This window comes from Hemiscyllium ocellatum, chromosome 5 (genome assembly GCF_020745735.1).
Source record: "Hemiscyllium ocellatum isolate sHemOce1 chromosome 5, sHemOce1.pat.X.cur, whole genome shotgun sequence".
Lineage (NCBI taxonomy): Eukaryota > Metazoa > Chordata > Chondrichthyes > Orectolobiformes > Hemiscylliidae > Hemiscyllium > Hemiscyllium ocellatum.
Window position 1 is genome coordinate 125,338,695 of NC_083405.1, and position 21,626 is coordinate 125,360,320.

General features: G+C 42.5%; 1 protein-coding gene across 1 annotated transcript in view; it reads right to left on the reverse strand.

Moving 5' to 3' along the window:
- LOC132816237 (tetratricopeptide repeat protein 21B-like) overlaps nt 1-21,626 on the reverse strand; it is a 123,886-nt gene that overhangs the window by 13,514 nt on the left and 88,746 nt on the right. Inside the window, exons 22-26 of the mRNA XM_060825733.1 lie at nt 21,041-21,122; nt 13,266-13,416; nt 7,425-7,586; nt 4,154-4,352; nt 1,158-1,382 (exon numbers count right to left, since the gene is read on the reverse strand). Coding sequence (XP_060681716.1) covers nt 1,158-1,382; nt 4,154-4,352; nt 7,425-7,586; nt 13,266-13,416; nt 21,041-21,122 — 819 coding nt within the window. The remainder of the gene's footprint in view (nt 1-1,157; nt 1,383-4,153; nt 4,353-7,424; nt 7,587-13,265; nt 13,417-21,040; nt 21,123-21,626) is intronic.

The following is a 21,626-nucleotide window of genomic DNA, read 5'->3' on the forward strand; positions in this document are numbered from 1 at the left end:
GTTGGCACTGCCCCAGTCATGATTTTAGCGAATAAAGAGCACTTTGATATTGTACACCAATGTTCTAGTTATCATTGGTGTTCACCACTTTTCTTTAGTACTAACTGTTGAGCTACCACACCGCTCACAAGGTTTCACTCAGTTTACAGAATGCTTAAAAATGATGTGCAATATATGAGAACCTGCGTGTTAGTTGCCATCAAGAAAATAGGTTTACTAGATTGAATATTTGCTCAGTTCACCTTTCTAACTCTTAATGTTCAGTTGTGTAGAGACTTTATTTCCAGCGCTGAGATCAGTTTAGTGCATTACACTTCAGAAAGGAAGGAAAAATAAGGAATGGAAAATGCAACACAGATTCACCAGAATAATTGATACCAGAGCTTGCAGAGCTACACTGTAAGGACAGGCTGAATCAATTTGGAAGAAAAACTGCAGTTGCTGGAGAAACCCAGCATATCTGGCAGCATCTGTGGAGAGATAAACAAAAATTAACATTTTGAGTCCAATATGACACTTCTCTAAAACTAAAGAAAATGTTGCCTTTATTTTTCTCTCCACTGATGCTTCCAGATCACGTGAACTTCACCAATAATTTCATTTAAGATCTCCAGCTTTTACTGAATAAATTTGGCCCTTGAAAGTAGAAGATTGAGGGATGACCCTAATCAAATTTTTTTAAAATAATGAAAGGATTTGATTGGTTCAATACAGAGAAACTATTTCCTCTTATGAAGAATTCAAGAACCAGGGGATATAGACTAATGCATAGAATGATTTAGCAGGGAAGTCAGGAAGTACATTTTGACATGAAAGATTGTAAAAATCTATAATTCCTGCCCTAAAGGTTGGCTGCTGGAACAACTAAAGCTTTCGACCAAGGGGTTGATATATTTTGACCAGGTTTCTGGTATGTGGAACCAAGGCAAGGTAACAGAGCTTTGGCAGAGGTAAGCCTTAATATAATTAAATGACTTGGGGATGTGAATAGTTTATTTCTGTTTCTATATTCGATTAGGTCTATATTAAAATATTTATTTTGCAACCGTGTATGAGTGTTTCATAGTTGTATAGTATAAAACATAAAGGTGTATTCAGATTACCCTTCACGATATGGTTCTGGTACACTTTCACTTCATTCAGCAGTAACAACTCACCTGATTGTACTGTATGCAACGTTTCAGCAACTCTGTTGCAAGGTCATACTTTCCTGTTTTAATGTAAATATCAGCCAGCAGAAGCCAGCTCTTCTCAAACTCCTCGGCATCCTTCAAATTCCAGTTTATTTTTGTTATTCTTTTCAGCTGGTTCCTGGCTCGAGGAATCAGCTTTAAGACCATACACGCTTGAGCCACAGCCAGGAGTGAAGGCACATGGTCCTTCTGAAAAATAAATCATTTGAAAGCAGCAATTCCGTGAGGTCATTTGGATCCATAGAGTTTTTAAACCATGGGAAGAAGCCTTGTGGCCGATTATGTCCACGCTGATCATCAAACATCCATCTATTCTCATCCCATTTTCCAACACTTGGCCCACAGCTTTGTATGCTCTTTAAATACTTCTGAAATTTGTTAAGGATTCCCATCTCTACCACCTTCCAGGCAGTGAGTTCCAAATACTAGGAATACCGCTCCATCAAACCCTCCTTGTATTAACTTGAATAGTACGTTATATTTCATACTATTATTGAGTTATAATCAACAAAAAAAACCAAATTTTTGATGTGTGCTTGATTTGTTGAGATATGCTATCAAGTAAAATATATGTTTGTCACTGAGCACACACTGCTTTTGACTTTAAGCACTATTTGCCAAGTTACTCCAATGTTGCAAATGGTAGATGTAGAACACATCTATTTGTACTAGCTAGGCACATTTCCTTGGCTGTGGAACATAGAACATAGAACAATACAGCACAGTACAGGCCCTTCAGCCCTCAATGTTGTGCCGACGTGTGATATTGATCTGAAGCCCATCTATCCTACACTATTCCATCATCATCCATAAGTTTTTCCAATGACCATTTAAATACCCTTAAAGTTGATGAATCTATTACAGTTGCAGGTGAGGCATTCCATGCCCCTACTACTCTCTGAGTAAAGAACCTACCTCTGACATCTGTCCTACATCTATCACCCCTCAATTGAAAGCTATGTCCCCGTGTGCTAGCCATCACCATCCAAGAAAAGAAAGCTCTCACTGTCCACCCTATCTAATCTTCTGATCATCTTGTATGTCTCTAATAAGTCACCTCTTAACCTTAAAAAGATTAAATGGTGATGTAACTAAGGTGTTTCAGATGATTCAAGATGTTGACAGGATAAATTGAGATATATTATTTCCTTTAGTGGGAAAACCCAGAACATGAAAGCAAAATTAAAGCCAGGACATTCAGGAAATATCTCTGCACAAAATAATTAGTACAGAGTTGTTAACACAGCCCAGTCCATCACGCAAGCCAACCTTCCATCCATTGGCTCCACCTATACTTCTCACTGCCTTGGGAAGGCAGCCAAATAATCAAAGAACCCTCTCATCCTAGTTGTAATCTCTTCTATTGGGCAGAAGATACAGAATCTTAAATACTCGTACCAACGAATTCAAGAACAGCTTCTTCCCCGCTGTTTTTAGACTTCTGAATGGACCTCTCAAATTTTTAAATTTAGTGTTGATCTCACTCTACATGCACTTTCTCTGCAGCCATCACATTGTATTCCTCGCTCTGTTCTATTACTGTAATGCACTTTGTATGGTATGGTCTGCCCACACTGCACGCAAAACAAAACTTATCACTGCACCTAGGTGCATGCGACAATAATAAATCAAATCAAATCAAAAAACCCATCTCCCATTAAAAAAGTCTTTTGAATATTGGGGACCAGAGCTCTAGTGCCACCAGATTGCTAGTGCGGTCTCTCATTAAAAGTACTTTAAAACGATGACCATTAACACAATATGGGGTTTAAAAATTGACTACTGAATTGGTGACTTTTAAAATATATTCATGGTAAAATCCAGTAATGTGTAATTACTACTTTCTGTTGGTTGCTCGAAAGCTCTATGAACACAAGATCAGGTGGAGATAATTTGGCCATTTGAGCCTGCTTTGCCATTAATATGATCATGGATGATCTTGAGATTCAACTCCAACGTTTTGCCTCTTTTCCTTATCCCTTGAGTCCTGAGAGGCCAAGAATACTGTTTGAAATGTATTCAGGGATGAAGCATCCACAATACTATCCAAAGATTTACAATTTAGAGTGAAGCGACTTCTTTTCACCTCAGTCTCAAATGCTTAGGCCCTTATCCTGAGACTATGCTAAAATGACTCCCATGGCCTTCTTCATTATGTCTGGCTGAATTTAGTGATGGTACAACTGCAGGAGAAACAGTTCCTGAACATGTGACAAAAAACTTGTGACCTAAGAGCTCTGATAATTAAATTGAGCTGATCTGTAGAAAAGATAAAACAGGCACATGAAATTCTCTCTGAATTGCAGTACAATATTGGTCTCAGGAGCAGCAATGCAAACATCAGCCAATAAGCTCTGCTTTCAAGATTGTGCCTAGCTGCAGGTCATTCCACAGACTACAAACGTTCTCATGTGCTCACACTCTGTAATTTCCTGTATTAGAGTTTAGTAAAAAAAATTTGAGATTGTGGCATGAAGGTCATTATGAATGCTCTAACGTGCAGTGATGTTTTGGCATCCTGTCATAACTGGTCATCATTACTGCCACGGCTCAAAGACATAAGTGCCAGAATAGAGGCCGGGGAAGGATACAAGTGTGCAGTGGTAGTATCCCCACCTCCAGACCAGGACACTTGCATTCAAGGCCCACCTGCTCCTAAGGTGCGTAACAACACCTCTAAGTAGATTGATTAATTTTAAAGAAAAAGACAGACCACTGAGGGTAATGGGGCAGTGTGGGGAACAGGCCAGCCGCAGAGAGAAAGCAGACAGTGAGCGACATCAGCATTCTCGCAAGTGCTGGTTCTGGCAGATGGGTGCAGACAACTGATGGTGGCAGTGGTGGGACACATACTTGCACTGACTGACTCAGTGTGCATTAAATTGTGCATGTGCACCTGCTCCCGGCATCTGACCAGTCAGCATGAGGAATCACTGTGTTAGAGCCACTCCAACGCTCACCTTGACTGAAGCCATTTCTGTGAACACATCAAGGGCCTTCTCCACTTTGGAACGATCATTCGTGGCCATCAGGCAGCTGTTCTGCAGCAATATCCGTTGCTCCTGTTCTTCCTGTGTTTGAGGATGGTACTCTTTCAGTAGTTTCTCTGCTGTCCTTACTGCAAGTTGATCAGTCTCCTTCTTTTCGATGGACTCTCCACTGTTCAGGACGTTTTATTTTTAATAAAGGAGGGGGGGAAAACAGAACCACGCTTTGAATCATTTTCAGAAATTTCTTAGATTCACACAACGCAGAAAAGGCCCTTTGGCCCATCGAGACTGCATCCACATAATACCACTAAAAGCATACTAGCCCCAATTTCCTGCACTCGTCCCATATCTTGCAATGTTATAATTCTGGAAGTGCACGTCCAAACATATTATAAAGTTTGTAGGAATTCCAGCGTCCACTACCTTTCCAGGCAGCGCATGTCAGATTCCCACCACCCACTGAGTGAAAAAGTTATTTTTCAAATCCCCTCTGAATCTCCTGCCCTTTACCCTAAACTTATTCCTCATGTGATTAACTCCTCAACTGAAGGGAACAGCTGCCCTCTATTCACACTGTCCATACCCCTCATAATCTTATACATCTCAATCACGAACCCCACTCAGTCTTCTCTGCTCTAAAGGAAACAATCCAAGCCCAACAAATTTCTCCTTATAGCTCCATGTCTCCAACACAGGCACCATACTCGCGTACCTCCCCTGTATTCCACCTAGTGCTATCACATCCTTCCTGTAGTGAGGTGACCAGAATTGCACACAATATTCCAGGTGTGGCCTGACCAATGCTCCATACAACTCCAACATTACCTCCTTGCTCTTATACTCTATGCCACGACTGATGAAAGCAAATGACCTGTTATTTATCCCTAATTAATCCATCTTTTCCAAGTGGGTGTTAACTTACTCTTTCAGAATTTTCTCCAACAGTTTCCCTATCACTGATGTGAGATTCACTAGTCTGAAATTTCCTTTTTCATCTAGACCATCCTTCTTAAAAAGCAGAACCACATTAGCCATCTTCTCATTCCCTGGCACGTCCCCTGTGGCCAAACATTTCCTGCCTCACCTCCCACAGTATACTGGGATGCAATTCATCAGGGCCAGGATATTTGTCTGTTTTGTAGCCCAATGGAGCCTGTAATATCTCCCTATGTCAAACTGTGCAAGTTCCTCACAGTCTCTTTTCCTGAATTTCGCACCTACATAGAGTGGATAGCAAGAAACTTTTTCCCAGAGTGAAGGACTTAATTACTAGGGGTCACAAGTTCAAAGTGAGGAGGGAAATGTTTAGGGGAGATATGCGTGGAAAGTTCTTCATGCAGAGGGTGGTGGGTGCCTGGAACGCGTTGCCAGCGGAGGTGGTAGAGGCTATCATTAAAGATATATCTAGACAAATACATGAATAGACAGGGAACAAAGGGGTACAGATCCTTAGAAAATAGGCAGCAAGTTTAGATAGAGGATCTGGATCGGCACAGGCTTGGAGGGCCAAAGGGCCTGTTCCTGGGCTGTAATGTTCTTGTTCTTTCTTCTACATCCTCCTTTTCCAGAGTGAAGACTGAAGAGGAGTATTCATTCAACACCCTTCCAATATCCTGCGGCTTCACACACATGTTGCCCACTTGGTCCCTAAAGGACCCTACTCTTTCCCTGGTTAATCTCTTCCCTTTAATGTATTTACAAAAATATCTTTGGATTCACCCTAATCTTGTTTGCAAGTCATATTTCAAGCCATCTTTTTGTTTTTCTAATTGCTTTAAGTTCCCTTCTGCACTTTCTATATTACTCTGGGGCCACAGCTGAATTGCTCCCTTTGAACTTGCTAAATGCCCTACACTCCTCTTCCTCATCCAGTCCTGAATTGTCCCAGACATCCAGGGTTAAAGGGTACATTAAAGGGTACATGTTGGACCTGTACTCTCCTCAGCTCCTTTTTGAATAACACCCCCCTCCCGCCATTGCTCTGCTGTAGACTACTAGTAGTACTACTCCCAGTCTACTGTGGTCAGATCCAGCTTTATTTTAATAAAATCTGCCTTCCCCCAATCCAAAGCCATCTTTTGCAGGCCATCTTTTTCTTTGTCCAGAACAAATTTGGGCCATACCATGTTGTGCCTAGATGTTAATTCTGCTGATATTAGCAAGTGACTAGTGCATTTATATGACAGTCCTACTGTAGCAGAGATGTTAGCTCAGTTAAAGTAAACAGTTTAGTGTCTCAATAAAAACTGCAGAGGTACAAATATTATAATTCTCTGGCCACTGTAAAGTGTTGCAACGTAAAGGGCAATTAGGGATGAGTAACAAATGCTGGCATTGCCAGGGCTACTTACATTGATCAAATTGTTGTAAAAGGCTAGTAAGAGGTACTGATAGTTTCAAAATATGGTTTTCACCTCTCAGCCAAGCAGGTAGAAAAGTTGCAGGTTCGATTTTTGTCTGAGCTGAGACTGCTTATCAAACCAGACCAGTGGGGAGAATTCTTTTTTGTCAGAAGACCAGCATTTATTATCTATCCCTAATTGCTCCTGAGAAGGTTTTGATGAGCTGCCTTCTTGAACCACTCCAGTCCATGTAGTGTAGTTAGAAAGGGAGTTCCAGGATTTTGTCCCAGCAACGTTGAACATGCTGCGATATATATTTAGTGGGCGGCACGGTGGCACAGTGGTTAGCACTGCTGCCTCACAGCACCTGAGTCCCGGGTTCATTTCCCGACTCAGGCGACTGACTGTGTGGAGTTTGCACATTCTCCCCGTATCTGCGTGGGTTTCCTCCGGGTGCTCCGGTTTCCTCCCACAGTCCAAAGATGTGCGGGTCAGGTGAATTGGCCATGCTAAATTGCCCGTAGTGTTAGGTAAGGGGTAAGTGTGGGGGTATGGGTGGGTTGCGCTTCGGCGGGTCGGTGTGGACTTGTTGGGCCGAAGGGCCTGTTTCCACACTGTAAGTAATCTAACCTAATATTTCCATGTCAGGAGGATGGAGAGGAACTAGGAGTTTAAATATGAAATTAAAATCTAAAATGTGTGGCAACTTGATCAGCAACTAATCAAAAATTGACAAGGGACTTTACATCAATAGACTCTACATCAATAGACTCTACTCATAACCTTAGCCTATTTCTCCTGTGTTTGATTAAAAGCCAAATGTCTCATTGGAGACAACAGAGTTACGTCAAACATTTAGCCAGATAATAAAATGTGATAGTACGATGCCTTCACCAAACCTGAATTCTTCATCCAGGGTTTCAAACAGGTTGCTTCCTACAATCTCATTGTCAGGGTTAAGGCAAATCTGGATCATGTTGTAAATGGATCTTTGTCCCCATTCGCTGTCCTTGCGTGCTTTGTTAAAGTGTTTCAGTGCTCCGTTTGGTTGCCCAATATACCTGTCAACAGAAATACAATCATATACAGCAGTTCTCAAAGTCTCTTAAAGTTAATTTTCCATTACTTCTGTGAGCTCTCTTTCAGAGGTTCAGGCTCTCGGGAGAATCTAATTGCACAGGCGCTGTCTATACCCTGGGAGTTTGTCCAAGTGGTTGTTCTTAGTGCATGTACAAAGAACGGTCACGAAATTAATACATTGTTGCTCCAATCATCAGAATTCATAATCCATCAGATCCTCATCTGACAAGGCCAGCATATATTGCACATCCCTTGTTGTCTTGAAGCAGTTTGATACGACTGATAGTGGCAATGTCAAATAAAAACAGAAAGTGCTGGATAAACTGAGAGATATGGCAAAATCTGTAGAGGGAGAAACAGAATTATGTTTCAAGTCCAAAGACACTTCTTTGGAACTTAAGAGTGTTTTGGGATATTGCCTGACCAGCTGAATTTCTCCAAACTTTCTGTTTTGATTTCAGATTTCCAGCATCTGCTGTACTTGGCTTTTATTATAGCACCTGCTTTACTGGGTTAATGACCCATTTATTCCTGATGAAAGGCTTTTGCCTGAAACGCCAATTGTCCTGCTCCTCGGATATTTCCTGACCTGCTGTGCTTTTCCAGCACCATTCTAAGCTAGACTCTGATTTCCAGCATCTGCAGTCCTCACTTTTGCCTTAATGACCTTGGAGGCCACTCTAATGATGTAGAGACATGGGTTCAAATCTCACCATGGCTTCTGGGGAATCTGCATTTAGTTAATGAAGTAAATCTGGAATTAAAAATTCTACTGCTTGATTAAAGTCCTTGAGGAAAGGAAATCTGATGTCCTCAGCAGGTCAGGTCCACATTTGACCCACAGCAATATGGTTGATGTTTAACTGTCCTCTGAAATGGTAGAAAAAGCCGTTCAATTGCATTCAAGAAGACAGCTCACCACCGGCCTCTCAAGGGAGATCAGACATGGACAATAATTGTTGGCTTTGCTACTGACGATAGAGAAAAGAAAAAAATTACATCTTAAAAACAGTCATACTAGACTTGCAATGTGAAAAGATACTCTAATGTTAACACTGTTTTTCACTCTCCAAAGATGCTGTGTGTTTCTGGCATTTTCTTATAAAGGGAAAGGGAAAAAGAAATTGGCTGCTTTAGTCACTTCTGAGGGTGGAGAGAGTCAACCACATTGGCATGGGAGTACAATCCTCTTCTAGGCCAGGTTGTGTAAAAAGCTGCAGGTTCTGTAACAAGCACACTGACTTTTTATTTAGCTGATTCTACTGGACAATGATCAGGAATCCTGATTGATTTTTCTTTTCCTTAGCCTTAGAAAGTGAATAAAATTTCCCTGCCCGAGGTGAGCTGTTTCGCTGTGTAGCTCATTCAGACTATGGCCGCCAGCAGTCAGGTAGAAGATTTCCAAAATCTCTGCCCTGACCCTTAGAAAATCCCTAGGAACTTGTACTCTCACATAATAAGGAGTGAATTCAGGTGATGATCTGATTTTAAATGCAGGCCTGTTTTAACTGTTGGCTCCTGATGCCCTTATAGGTTGTGGATGGATGCTTTGTAAATTGTTTGGAGAACTTGGACATATCCAGACAATCAATTATCTGGATGCCTGACCCAAAATGCAGAAAATGTTTTCGAAGGCAACATTGTTATGATATAATGGACTATTAATCCAGTAACCCAGGTAATTAGGACCTGGGTTTGAATCCTGCCACGGCAGATGGTGGAATTTGAATTCAATAAAGATCTAGAATTCCGAGTCTAACAATGACCATGAATCTATTGTTGATTGTCAGGAAAAATTCATCTGGTTTACTAATGTCCTTTAGGGAAGGAAACTGCCATCCTTACCTGGTCTGGTCGACACGTGACAGTGGTACTGAAGAAGGGTTACACCCGAAACGTTGACTTCTCCAACTCCTGTTGCTGCCTGGCGTGCTGTGTTCGTCTAGCTTCCTGCATGTTTATCCTACATATGACAGTGGCATAGTGGTAGTGCCCTACTGGAAAAGCGCAGCAGGTCAGGCAGCATCGAAGGAGCAGGGGAGTCGACGTTTCAGGCATGAGCCCTACTTCAGGAACCATTCAGGAAAGATTCCTGAAGAAGGGCTCATGCCCGAAACGTCGACTCTCCTGCTCCTTGGATGCTGCCTGACCTGCTGCGCTTTTCCAGCAACACATTTTCAGCTCTGATCTCCAGCATCTGCCGTCCTTACTTTCTCCTGGTAGTGTCCTACCCCTGGCCTGGGAGATTCAGGTTCAAGCTCCACCTGCTCCAGAGTTATGTAATAACATCTCTGAACGGGCTCATTCGAAAATGGGTTAAATTTTGTAAAACTTCAGCCCACAGCAATGTGTTTGACTCTTAAATGCCCTTTGCACAATTAGGGATGGGTAATGAATGCTGGCCTAGCCATCATGTCAATGAATTAAAACAACAGGTTTGCAGGTATCTCCCACTTTTCAAACATTCGCTTTATGTAATTTCGCTTTTACAAAAGATCTACATTCATACCTGTTTTCGCAAATCCAAACAGGATTATTGCTTTTACGAAAAACGGCGAGACTTTTTCCCCAAATAAATCACGCACCTTTGCTTTATGCCACTTCCTGCTTACAAAAGCTTTCCTGGCAGCACTCTACTTTTGAATAACAGGGGCTACCTATATCTATAATCCCCTGCCAATGCATACCCAACCCATGACCAGGATGAATATAATAACTAGGAGAAGAGTAGACAATTCAGTCTCTTGAGCCTGCTCTGCCATTTGACAGATCATGGCTGTTCTCATCTCAGCCTCAACTTCACTTTCTTGCTACCTTCCATGACCCAACAACCTATTACAAATTAAAAATCCGTCTATCTCCTCCTCAAATTTACCATCTTCAGCTGCTTCATAAATGACTCTCCCTCCATCATAAGGTTAGAAGTGGCGGTGTTCACCAATGACTGCACAATGTTCAGCACCACTTGCAACTCCTCAGATACGAAAGCATGTTCAAATGCAACAAGACTCGACAATATCTAGGCTTGGCATGACAAGTGGCAAGGAGAAAGTGAGGACTGCAGATGCTGGAGATCGGAGTCAAAGTGTGTGGTGCTGGAAAAGCACAGCTGGTCAGGCAGCATCCAAAGAGCAGGGGATTCGACATTTCGGGCATAAGCCCTTCACTAGGAATGAGGCTTGTAGGCCAAGGGGGCTGAGAGATAAATGGGAGAACGGTGGGCTTGGAGGGGGGGCGGTGGTGGTGGTGAAGGTAGCTGGAGATGCAATAGGTCGATGAAGGTGAGGGTGAAAGTGATAGGTCGGAGAGGATGGTGGAGCAGATAGGTGGGAAGAAAGATGGACAGGTAGGACCATTCAAGACTGAGTGCGGAGTTGGGAGGTTGGGGCTGGATAAGGTGGGGGAAGGGGAAATGGTGAAACTGGTCCATATATTTTCTTCCTCACCCCTCTCTGCATTTTGGAGAGACTACTCCCTCTATGATTCCCTTATCAGGTCCAAGCCCCCCACCAACATACCCTCCACTCCCAGCATCTTCCCCTGCCATCGCAGGAAATGCAAAACCTGCAACTACGCCTCCCCCCTCAACTCTGTCCAAGGCCCCAAAAGATCCTTTCACATCTGACAGAAACTTACCTGTACTTCCACACACATCATCTACTGCATCTGTTGCACCCGATGTGGTCTTCTCCATATTGGGGAGACAGGACACCAACTTGCGGAAGATTTCAGGGAACATCTCTGGGACACCTGCACCAACCCCATACCCTGTAGCTAAACACTTCACTCCCCCTCCCACTCTATCAAGGTCATGCAAGTCCTGGGCCTCCTCCATCGCCAAACCTTAACCGCCCCGACGTTTGGAGGAAGAACGCTTCATATTCCGCCTTGGGACACTTCAACCACGTGGGATCAATGTGGATTTCACCAATTTTCCCATTTCCCCTCTCCCCACCATGTCCCACATACAACTTCCAACTCGGCACTGTCCTCTTGAATGGTCCTACCCATCCATCTTCCTTCCCATCTATCTGCTCAACCCTCCTCTCTGACCTATCACTTTCACCCCCACCTTCACCTATCTATCGCATTTCCAGCTACATTCCCCCCAGCCACACCTCCACCCATTTATTTCTCAGCCCCCTTGGCCCACAAGCCCCATTCCTGATGGAGGACTTATGCTCAAAACATCGACTCTCTTGCTCCTCAGATGCTGCATGACCGGCTGTGCTTTTTCAGCATCACACTCTTTGACAAGTGGCAAGTAACATTCATGCCACACAAATGCCAAGATATGACCATCACCAATAACAGACAATCCAACCACCCCACCTTGAGATTCAATGGTGTTACCATCCCTACCTACATCCTGGGGTTATCATTGACCAGAAACTCAACTGGACTTGCCATATAAACACAGGGGCTACAAGAACTGGTCAGAGGATAGGAATACTTTAGCAAGTAACTCACTTCCTGCCTCCCCAGAGCTTGTCCATGATCTACAAAGTATAAGTCAGGAATGTGATGGAATAATCCTCACTTGTCTTGTTGGGTGCATTTCAACAATACTCAAGAAACTTGGCACCATCCAAGACAAAGAAGCCCCCTGATTGCGCTACTTACAAGATGCACTGCAGAAATTCACCACAGACCCTAACACAGCACCTTCCAAACCCATAATCACTTCCATTTAGAAGGATAAGTGATATATATGGGAAAACCATCACCTGCCAGTTCCACTCCAAGCCACTTATTATCCTAACTTGGAAATATATCACAATTCCTTCACTGTCATTGGGTCGAAACCCTAGATTTCCCTCCCTAACTGCACTGTAGGTCAACCCACAGCAGGTGGACTGCAGTGGTTCAAGAACATCTGCACCTTCTCAAGGGACAGTTAGGGACAGGCAATAAATGTTTGCCCGCCAGTGATGTCCACATCCCACAAATGAATTTTAACAAGTGTCCAGCATCTGCTGCTCTTTCAGGATGTGAATTCCACAGATTCATGATCCTTGTTTCTGTTTTAAATACGTTCCCCATTATCCTAAAACTACAAACTCTCGTATTTGTTCCTGTATGACAGGTATGATTGGGACAGGGGCTTAGAGTAATGGATTAATTCTGACCACCTGGATAAAAACATTAACCTGTCTTCCTCATGAGAAATGCGTGCTCCAAGAAGTACACATGTCATCACATTTACCCCAAGTTATTGATACTAAGGAATGTCAGTATTTGGAGTCTAGATTAGAGTGGCGCTGGAAAAGCACAGCAGGTCAGGTAGTATCCAAGGGCCTTCCTGATGAAGGGCTTTTGCCTGAAACGTCAATTTTCCTGCTGCCTGACCTGCTGTGCTTTTCCAGCACCACTCTAATCTAGTCTCTGGTTTCCAGCATCTGCAGTCCTTGTTTTTACCTAGTATGTTGGAGTCATCCAGCATTTAGATCCCTGGGACTAAGAACTACCTCTGAACCTATGGGCCCTGGTGAACAAGGCCCAGTGCAAATGGGTTTGAAATGGCTAGGCCTTGCGGGGTGGGGGGAGGGTGCTGTGAAGGGGCCTCACCCAAGTCCCATCGACTGCAGTTTCCACACTTTATTCTGTTTGGTTTTGGAGCAAACAAACATGCCATCACTATTGAATGTATCTTCATTTACCAGAGATAGAGGCCTCTGCAGTAGTTGAACCCAGGCTCCACAATCGTCCTTGTTGATGTTCTTTCTGCTAACTCCAAAAACACTGGAGCTTTATCAAGTTTGCCTGTTGTTCTGAACAGCATAATTAACTTGCTTAAGACCAAGAAGTTGTCTACCCAAAGTGAAGAAAAACAAAAAAAAGGTATTAACTATTTAATAGCAACATTTGAAAGGAAATTAAAAACACATCGAAAAGAAAAGGATCTCAGGGCTGTGGTGGAAGACTGTTTGGAGCAAGACTGGACTCCTCTGTGTATAAATCTAAGAACTCACACCATACATCTCATATCAAGTAACATGACTTTACTGAATGACCTGCAGCACAGAACTGGAGGAAGTTGACTGCAGAAGGAATGCATGTGGCCTAACTGTCCACACCAATGGTAGCTCCTCACTATTTCTGCCTTAAGTTAAACCTAAAGCTTTCTAAGAGGAGGTTGGTTGGCAATGCTACGGCTTCCATACACAGGCAGCAATCCATTCCATGGTTAAATAATACTTTGACTGAAAATAAATTTTTGAAACAACAATCCTAATACCTTTATCTTCAAAGCGTATGTGACTATGTGTGTGTGTGTGTGTGTGTGCATGTGTATGTGAACGGGGTGGGGGGAGGGGGGGAATGGGACACCTCCTGTCTCTGAAGGACTTTGGAGGAATGCTGTTAGCCTACAGTCATCAGCCAGACCATTTGCCCAAGTTGGTCCTCATCATACCAGCTCACTGTCTCTGGATGCTCAATTAGTACACATGGTTTGCTGACAGCAAAGAGATGATCAGAGGAGGCTCATGCTTCCAGCTCTAACAATATCTGTCTGCAGTTCTCCACTTGAAAACAGGGCTAAACAAATGTCAATCCCTAATTTTTACGAATAGGGACTTGAGCTATTGGGACGGTTTTCAATGAAGCAGTGAAGGTTTTATAGAATTTATTATTTTAGAATGACAAAGAACATGGACAATAATTAAACAAGAAATTAATTTTTTTCTCTTTGTGCAGGTATCGATGAGAGTGTAAATCAAATTCAGATTGTCACTGGAAGTGTGGGTGCAGTTATAAGTTAATAGAAGAGTCAGCAGCAATATGGATACAAAATTTGCCGAGTAATAGGGAACAAAGAATAATAATGGTTAATGAATACTTTTCAAGTTGGAAGAAGGTTTGGGACACTTACTTTTTCTGATATATATTAATGGTCTGGATCTTGATGTGCAGGGAACAATTTTCAAGTTTCCAGACAACACAAAACTTGAAAGATTTATAAACTATGAGAAGAGAGTGTAGAGCTCTAGAAGGACATAGATGAATTGGTAGAGTGGGCAGATAGGTAGCAGATGAGTTTCAACGCAGATAGTGTATTTCGTAGAAAGAAAATTGAAAAAAAATGAACAAAGGAATATGATACTAAGAGGGTTCCAGGAGTGAAGAACGTTTGTATACAGTATATATGTATAGATCATTGAAAATGGAGGACAGGAAGAGAGAGCAGTGAGTAAAACATACAGTATCTTCAGCTTTATTAATACGGACATAAAGTATTTGAACAAGGAGGTGATGTTAAACTTGTACAAAATACTTATTAGACTTCAGCTGGAGTACTGTGTACAGTTCTAGATACCCCATTACAGGAAGATGTAAACACTTGGACAGAATACAGAAGTGTATGAATATTTCATGTCAGTATTTACTGTGGAGAAGGACATGAAAGCTAGGGTACTTAGGGAAATAAATATTCGTGTCTTGAAAAGGGTTCATATTACAGATGAGGAGGTGCCTGAGGTCTTAAAATGCATAAAGGTAGATAATTCCCTGTGACCTGATCGGGTGTTTCCTAGAATTCTGTGGGAAGCTACGAAAGAGATTGCTGGGCCCCTTGCTGAGATATTTGTATCATTGATAACCACAGGTGAGTTGCCAGAAGCGTGGAGGTTGGTTAAAGTGTTACCATTATTTAGAACAGTTGTAAAGAAAAGCCAAGGAACTATAGACCAGTTAGCCTACAGCAATCATGGGTAAATTGTTAGAGGGGATTCTCTAGGACAGGATTTACAAGGCAAGGACTGATTAGGGATAGTCAACCTAGTTTTGTGCATGAAAAATCATATCTAACTAACTTGATTGAGTTTACTGAAGAGGGAGGAATAACAGTAAAAAAGACTATTACTTAAATGGTAAAAAAATTGCAGCTTGCTGCTGAACAGAGGGATCTGGGTGACATTGTGCATGATTCACAGAGCATCGGTCTGCAGGTGCAACAGGTAATTAGGAAGGCAAATGGAATTTTGTCCTTCATTGCTGAAGGGATTGAGTTTAAACACAGAGAGGTTATGTTGCAGCTGTATAGGGTGCTGGTGACGCCACACCTGTGGTACTGTCTACAGTTTTGGCCTCCTTAATGAGGAAAGCATGTACTGGAACCAGAGGGGATGCAGAGGAAGTTCACTAGGTTAATTCTGAGTTGAGGGGGGTGGCTTATGAGGAGTCACTGAGTAGATTGGGATTATATTCAATAGAATTCAGAAGATTGAGGGGGGGATCTTATAGAAACATGCAAAATTATGAAGGAAATAGGTAAGATAGACGTAGAGAGGATGTTTCCACTGGCAGGTGAAACTAACACAAGAGGGCATAGCCTCAAAACTGTGGGGAACAGATTTAGGACTGAATTGAGGGGTAACTTCTTTACCCAGAGGGTGGTGAATCCATGAAATTCCACGCCCAGTGAAGCAGAATTAGATTCCCTACATTATGGAAACAGGCCCTTTGGCCCAACAAGTCCACAGCTACCATCTGAACAGTAACCCACCCAGACCTATTCCTCTATTACTCCACATTTACGGCTGACTACTGCACCTAACCTGCACATCCATAAACACTATGGGCAATTTAGTGTGTCCAGTTCACCTAACTTGCACATCGTTGGATTGTGGGAGGAAACGAGAGCATCCAGAGGAAATCATGCAAGCACGGGATGAACATGCAAATTCCACACAGACAGTTGCCTGAGGCTGGAATCGAACTCTGGTCCCTAGCGCTGTGAGGCAGCAGTGCTAACTGCTGAGCCACCATGCCACCCTAAGTAGTTGAGGCTTCCTCAGTTAATGCTTTCAAAGCTACGATAGGTAAATGTTTGAACAGTAAAGGAATTAATGGTTATGGTGAGAGGGCGGGTAAGTGGAACTGAGGCCATGCAAAGATCATCCACAAGCTTACTGAACAGCTGAGCAGGCTCAAAGGGCAAGATGGCCTCCTCCTGCTCCAAGTTCTCACGTTCTAGGTGACAAAGATGATTGATGAAGGCAGAGCTGTTGATGTTGTCTATATGGACTTCAGCTAAGCATTTGACAAGGTTCCGCATGGTAGACTGGTTAACAAGATTAAATCACATGGTTTACAGGGAGAACTAGCCATTTGGATACAGAACTGGTTCAAAGGTAGGAGACAGAGAATGGTGGTGGAGGATTGCTTTTAAGAGTGGAGACCTGTGCCACAAGGATTGGTGCTGGGTCCACTGCTTTTTGTCATTTATATAAATGATTTGGGTGTGAATATAGGAGGTATAGAGTCAAAAAGTCACAGAGATGTACAGCACAGAAATAGACCCTACGGTCCAACTAGTCCATGCTGACCAGATATCCCAACCCAATCTGGTCCCACCTGCCAGCATCCAGCCTATATCCCTCTAAACCTTTCCTATTCATAAACCCATTCAGATGCCTTTTAAATGTTGCAATTGTACCAGCCTCCACCACTTCCTCTGGCAGCCCATTCCACACACGTACCACCCTCTGTGTGAAAAATGTTGTCCCTTAGATTTCTTTTATATCTTTCCCCTCTCACCCTAAACCTATGCCCTGTAGTTCTGGAATCCCCCACCTCAGGGAAAAGACCTTGTATATTTACTCTATCCATACCCCTCATGATTTTATAAACCTCTATAAGGTCACGTCTCAGCCTCTGATGCTCCAGGGAAAACAGCCCCAGCCTATTGAACCTCTCCCTATAGCTCAAATCTTCCAACCCTGGCAACATCCTTGTAGCAACATCCTTGTAAATCTTTTCTGAATGATTAGTAAATTTGCAGATGACACCATCAAAATAGTTGGTGTAGTGGAAAGTGGCGAAAATTATCTCAGAATACACAGGGACCTTGAACAGATGGGTCAATGGACTGAGGAGTAACAGATGGAGTTTAATGTAGACAAATGTACGGTGTTCCATTTTGCTAAGGCAAACCAGGGCAGGACTTATAGAGTTAATGGTAACAGCCTAGGGAGTGTTGCTGAACAAAGAGACTGTGGGAGTGCAAGTGCATAGTCCATTGAAAGTGGAGAGGCAGTTAGAGAGTTTGGGGAAGAAGGCATTTGGTATGTTTGCCTTCATTGGTTAGAGCATTGAGTACAGGAGTTGGGATGTCATGTTGCAGCTGTACAAGACATTGATTAGGCCACTTTTAGAATACTGCACACAATTCTGGTTGCCCTTCTATGGGAAAGATGTTATTAAGCTTGAGAAGGTGCAGAAAAAGTTTAAAAGGATGATGTTGGTGTTGGAGGGTTTGGGCTATAGGGAGAGAATGAATAGGCTGGGACTTTTTCCCAGGAGCTTCAGAGTCTGAGGGGTGACCTTATAGAGGTTAATAAAATCATGAGGGGCATGGATAGGGTGAATAGCCAAGGTCTTTTTTCTAGGTTGGGAGAGTCCAAATCTAGAGGGCATAGTTTTAAGGTGAGAGGGGAAAGATTTAAAAGGGACACAAGGGGTAACTTATTCACATAGACTTTGGTGCATGTATGGAATGAGCTGCCAGAGGAAGTGGTGAAGGCTGGTACAATTATAATATTTAAAAAGCATTCAAAGTTTGTGAGAAGATTTGTAGCTCGGGTGCTCATTGTTGTGGTTCTGTTCTCCGCAACACAAATTCCCAGCTCGGTGAACAGAACCACAACATTTAAAAAGCATCTAGGTGGGTACATGAATAGGAAGGGTTTAGACTGATATAGGCCAAATGCTGAAACATGGGACTAGTTCAGATTGGAATGTCTGGTCAGTGCAGAAAACTTGGATCGAAGGGTCTGTTTCCATGTTGTTTGACTTTATAAGTGATATACAAGAATAGTTTCAGGATGAGTGACTTCAGTGATGAGGATAAACTGAAGAAACTGGAACAGTTCTCCTTGAAAAGAAAAAGGCTAAGAAGGGATCTGACAGAGGTTTTCAAAATCATGAGTGGGCTGGGTTGATTACCAACTGTTTACACTTGTTAAAGGAAAAGGAACAAGAAGATACAGATGTAGCAATGATTAAGTGTGGAAAAACCTGTTCATTCAGCAGGAAGTTGGGGTGTGGAATGCTCTGCCTGGAAATGTGGTGGGCCAGGTACAATTGAAGCATTGAAGAGGGAATTGGATGCTTATTTGAATATAAACAACGTGCAAGAGTATGAGGCAGTTTTGGCATTCAATAATGATGCTCATTTAATGAACCAGTGCTGGCAGAATGGGTGTTACAGTTCTGTGTTTCTGTAAAGTGATTTACATCAATTTTGTTTTTACTCAATGTGTAATTACAGCATTGAATGCCTTTCAACAAAATCAGTGATATCATTGCTTTTTTTTGTTGGGAGAGTTGGACACCTATTTGAAACAGAACAAGATATGGAGCCATGAGGAGTGGGCAGGGCAGTAGGATTAACTTTAAATTGCCCACACAAAGAACCGAATGGCTTCCATGTGTGACAGGATTGAATAGAGTCAGCATGAAAGGAAAATCATGCCCAATAAATCCATTGGAAATTTTTGAAGATGTAACTAGAAGAGTTAATAAGGGAAAGCCAGCAGATGAGATTTTCTAGGACTTTCATCAGGTGTTTGATAAGGTCTCACATAAATGATTAGTGTGCACAATTAAGCACATCGGATTCATGTACTGACCACAGCTGGCACACAGGAAATAAAGAATGGAAAGAAATTAGTTATTATCTGAGTGGCAGCCAGGGACTGGTGGGGTAATACAGGGATCTGTGCTTGGACCCAGCTACTCACAATACCCATTAATGATTCAGGTGACTGTAAAAATAAGTTTCCCTAAGTTTGCAGATGACACAAAGCTTGGTGGGAGGACGATGCTTCAGTGTGATTTGGACAAGTTGAGTAAGTGGGAAAATGCAAGACAGTATAATGGGGATAAATGTGAGGTTAACAATTTTGGTAGCAAAAACAGGAAAGTGGATTACAATCTGAAAGGCCGACAGTCTGTGTAAGAGGGAGGTGCAATCAGATCTGGGTGTCCTTGCACACCAGCCGCTGAACGTAAGCAGGCTCGTGCAGAAGGTGGTGAAGAAGGGAAATGGTATGTTGGTGAGGATTTCAGGAGCAGGGATGTCTTGTTACAATTGTACAGGGCTCTGGTGAGACAACACCTGGAGCATTGTGAACAGTTTTTATCTCCTGATCTGAGGAAAGGTATTCTGACTGTTGAGGGCACAAAGGATTACCAGACTGATTCTGGAATAGCAGGGCTGACATACAAAGAGAAACTGGATCGGTTCGGACTATACTCACTGGAGATTTGAAGAATGAGGGTGATGCTGTCATAGAAATCAACAAATTCCTAACAGAAGTAGACAGGGCAAATGCAGGAAGGATATCCCCAAAGTATGGGAAATCTAATACAAGGGCTCACTGACTAAGTTTGCGACAGAAAACAGTTGAACCCGAAGGAACAGGAAATGTCCATCAAGCCTGTTCTGCTACTTTGGGATGTTTTCAAAACCACCTAGCACTGAATGTTTTCAAGAAGGAGATAGATAACATTCTGAGTACTGAAGGGATCAAAGGGTATGGGGAGAAAACAGGAACGGGGACTAAGTTGGCTGATCAGCCATGACCATATTGCATGGCAGAGTAGGCTTGAAGGACCGAATACCTACTCCTGCTTCTATTTCAGTGTTTCTACAAGTTCTATACTAGTAACTTACTGGTGCCATGAGAATGTTTATCTGCATCTGAGCCACCAGAATACCTAGATAGACCTCAATTTAATATTTGATCTTAAAAGGGGGGTCATAGAGTTATCAAGTCATACAGCACAGAAACAAACTGTTTAGTCCAACCAGTCAAAGAATAAAGGTCCATGCCAAAGATAATCGGAAACTAGACTAGCTCCACCTGGGGTCGGTTAGCTCAATTTGCTGGACAGCTGGTTTGTAAAGCAAAATGATGCCAGCAGTGCCAGTTCAAGTCTCACATAAGCTGAGGTTACCATGAAGGTCTCACCTACTTGACCTCTCCCCTTGTCTGAGGTATAGTGACCCTCAGGTCAAGCTCACCACCAGTTGTCTGTGTTAATGAGAGAACAGGACTGTGGTGAATTTACCTTTTATATTGTATAAAGGACAAAGCCTCCAAAAAAGTGCCATAGTGCCACATAAGGGCAGGGAGTTCAGAAGGGGCTGACTGGAAAACTCTTATCTCCCGTAGAGATAAATTTGTTGTGTTTACTCAAACAGATTGTGTCGAGGTTATATTTTAATCCCCACTGTAGGATGCATAAGGATTTTATCGCCACGTGTGGAAATTGTATTCTACAATAATTGCTAACTATGAGAATGAGCTTTTCATAGTGAAACCACAGAAAAAACTTGTGAAAACTGAATTTACAATCTGTCTACAAGCCTGTTATCAATGATCAGGTTATAGTAAAAAAATGATTGGAATATAGAGCCTGTAGATACCTGGTGATCTCTGCAGTAGTTGACGGTAATAAAATATAGCATGTTCATATTCTTGCTTTGAAAACATGAGATCTGCCATCATCTATGAACAGGAAAACAATGTCAAAGATACCAACACTGACACCCAACAATATCATTCCCCCTCTCCCCTGCCCCCAACCTCCCAATCCCTACCAATATCCTCACTAACATTAATACCTCAGTTTCTCCCTCCTGCACACAAATTTTCCAACCAATAGTTCACCCAGCTAATAGTTTTCTTTCACCAATATCTCACCAGTCAGTCTTCCATTTCCCATCTCCAACTTCCCAATCAGAAATAAATATGATTGTATTGTTTATTCAGTGGGTGGGCAAGGTATTTGATGAAGAGGTATATTTGTGGGAGAGGGGCAGATTGGAAGCAGGCGATTAGATTAGACTAGATTCCCTATAGTATGGAAACAGGCCCTTCAGCCCAGCAAGACCACACTGAATGTCCAAAGAGTAACCCATGCAGACCGTATATTTACCCCTGACTAATATACCCAACACTATGGGCAATTTAGCACAGCCAATTCACCTGACCTGCACACCTTTTTGAATT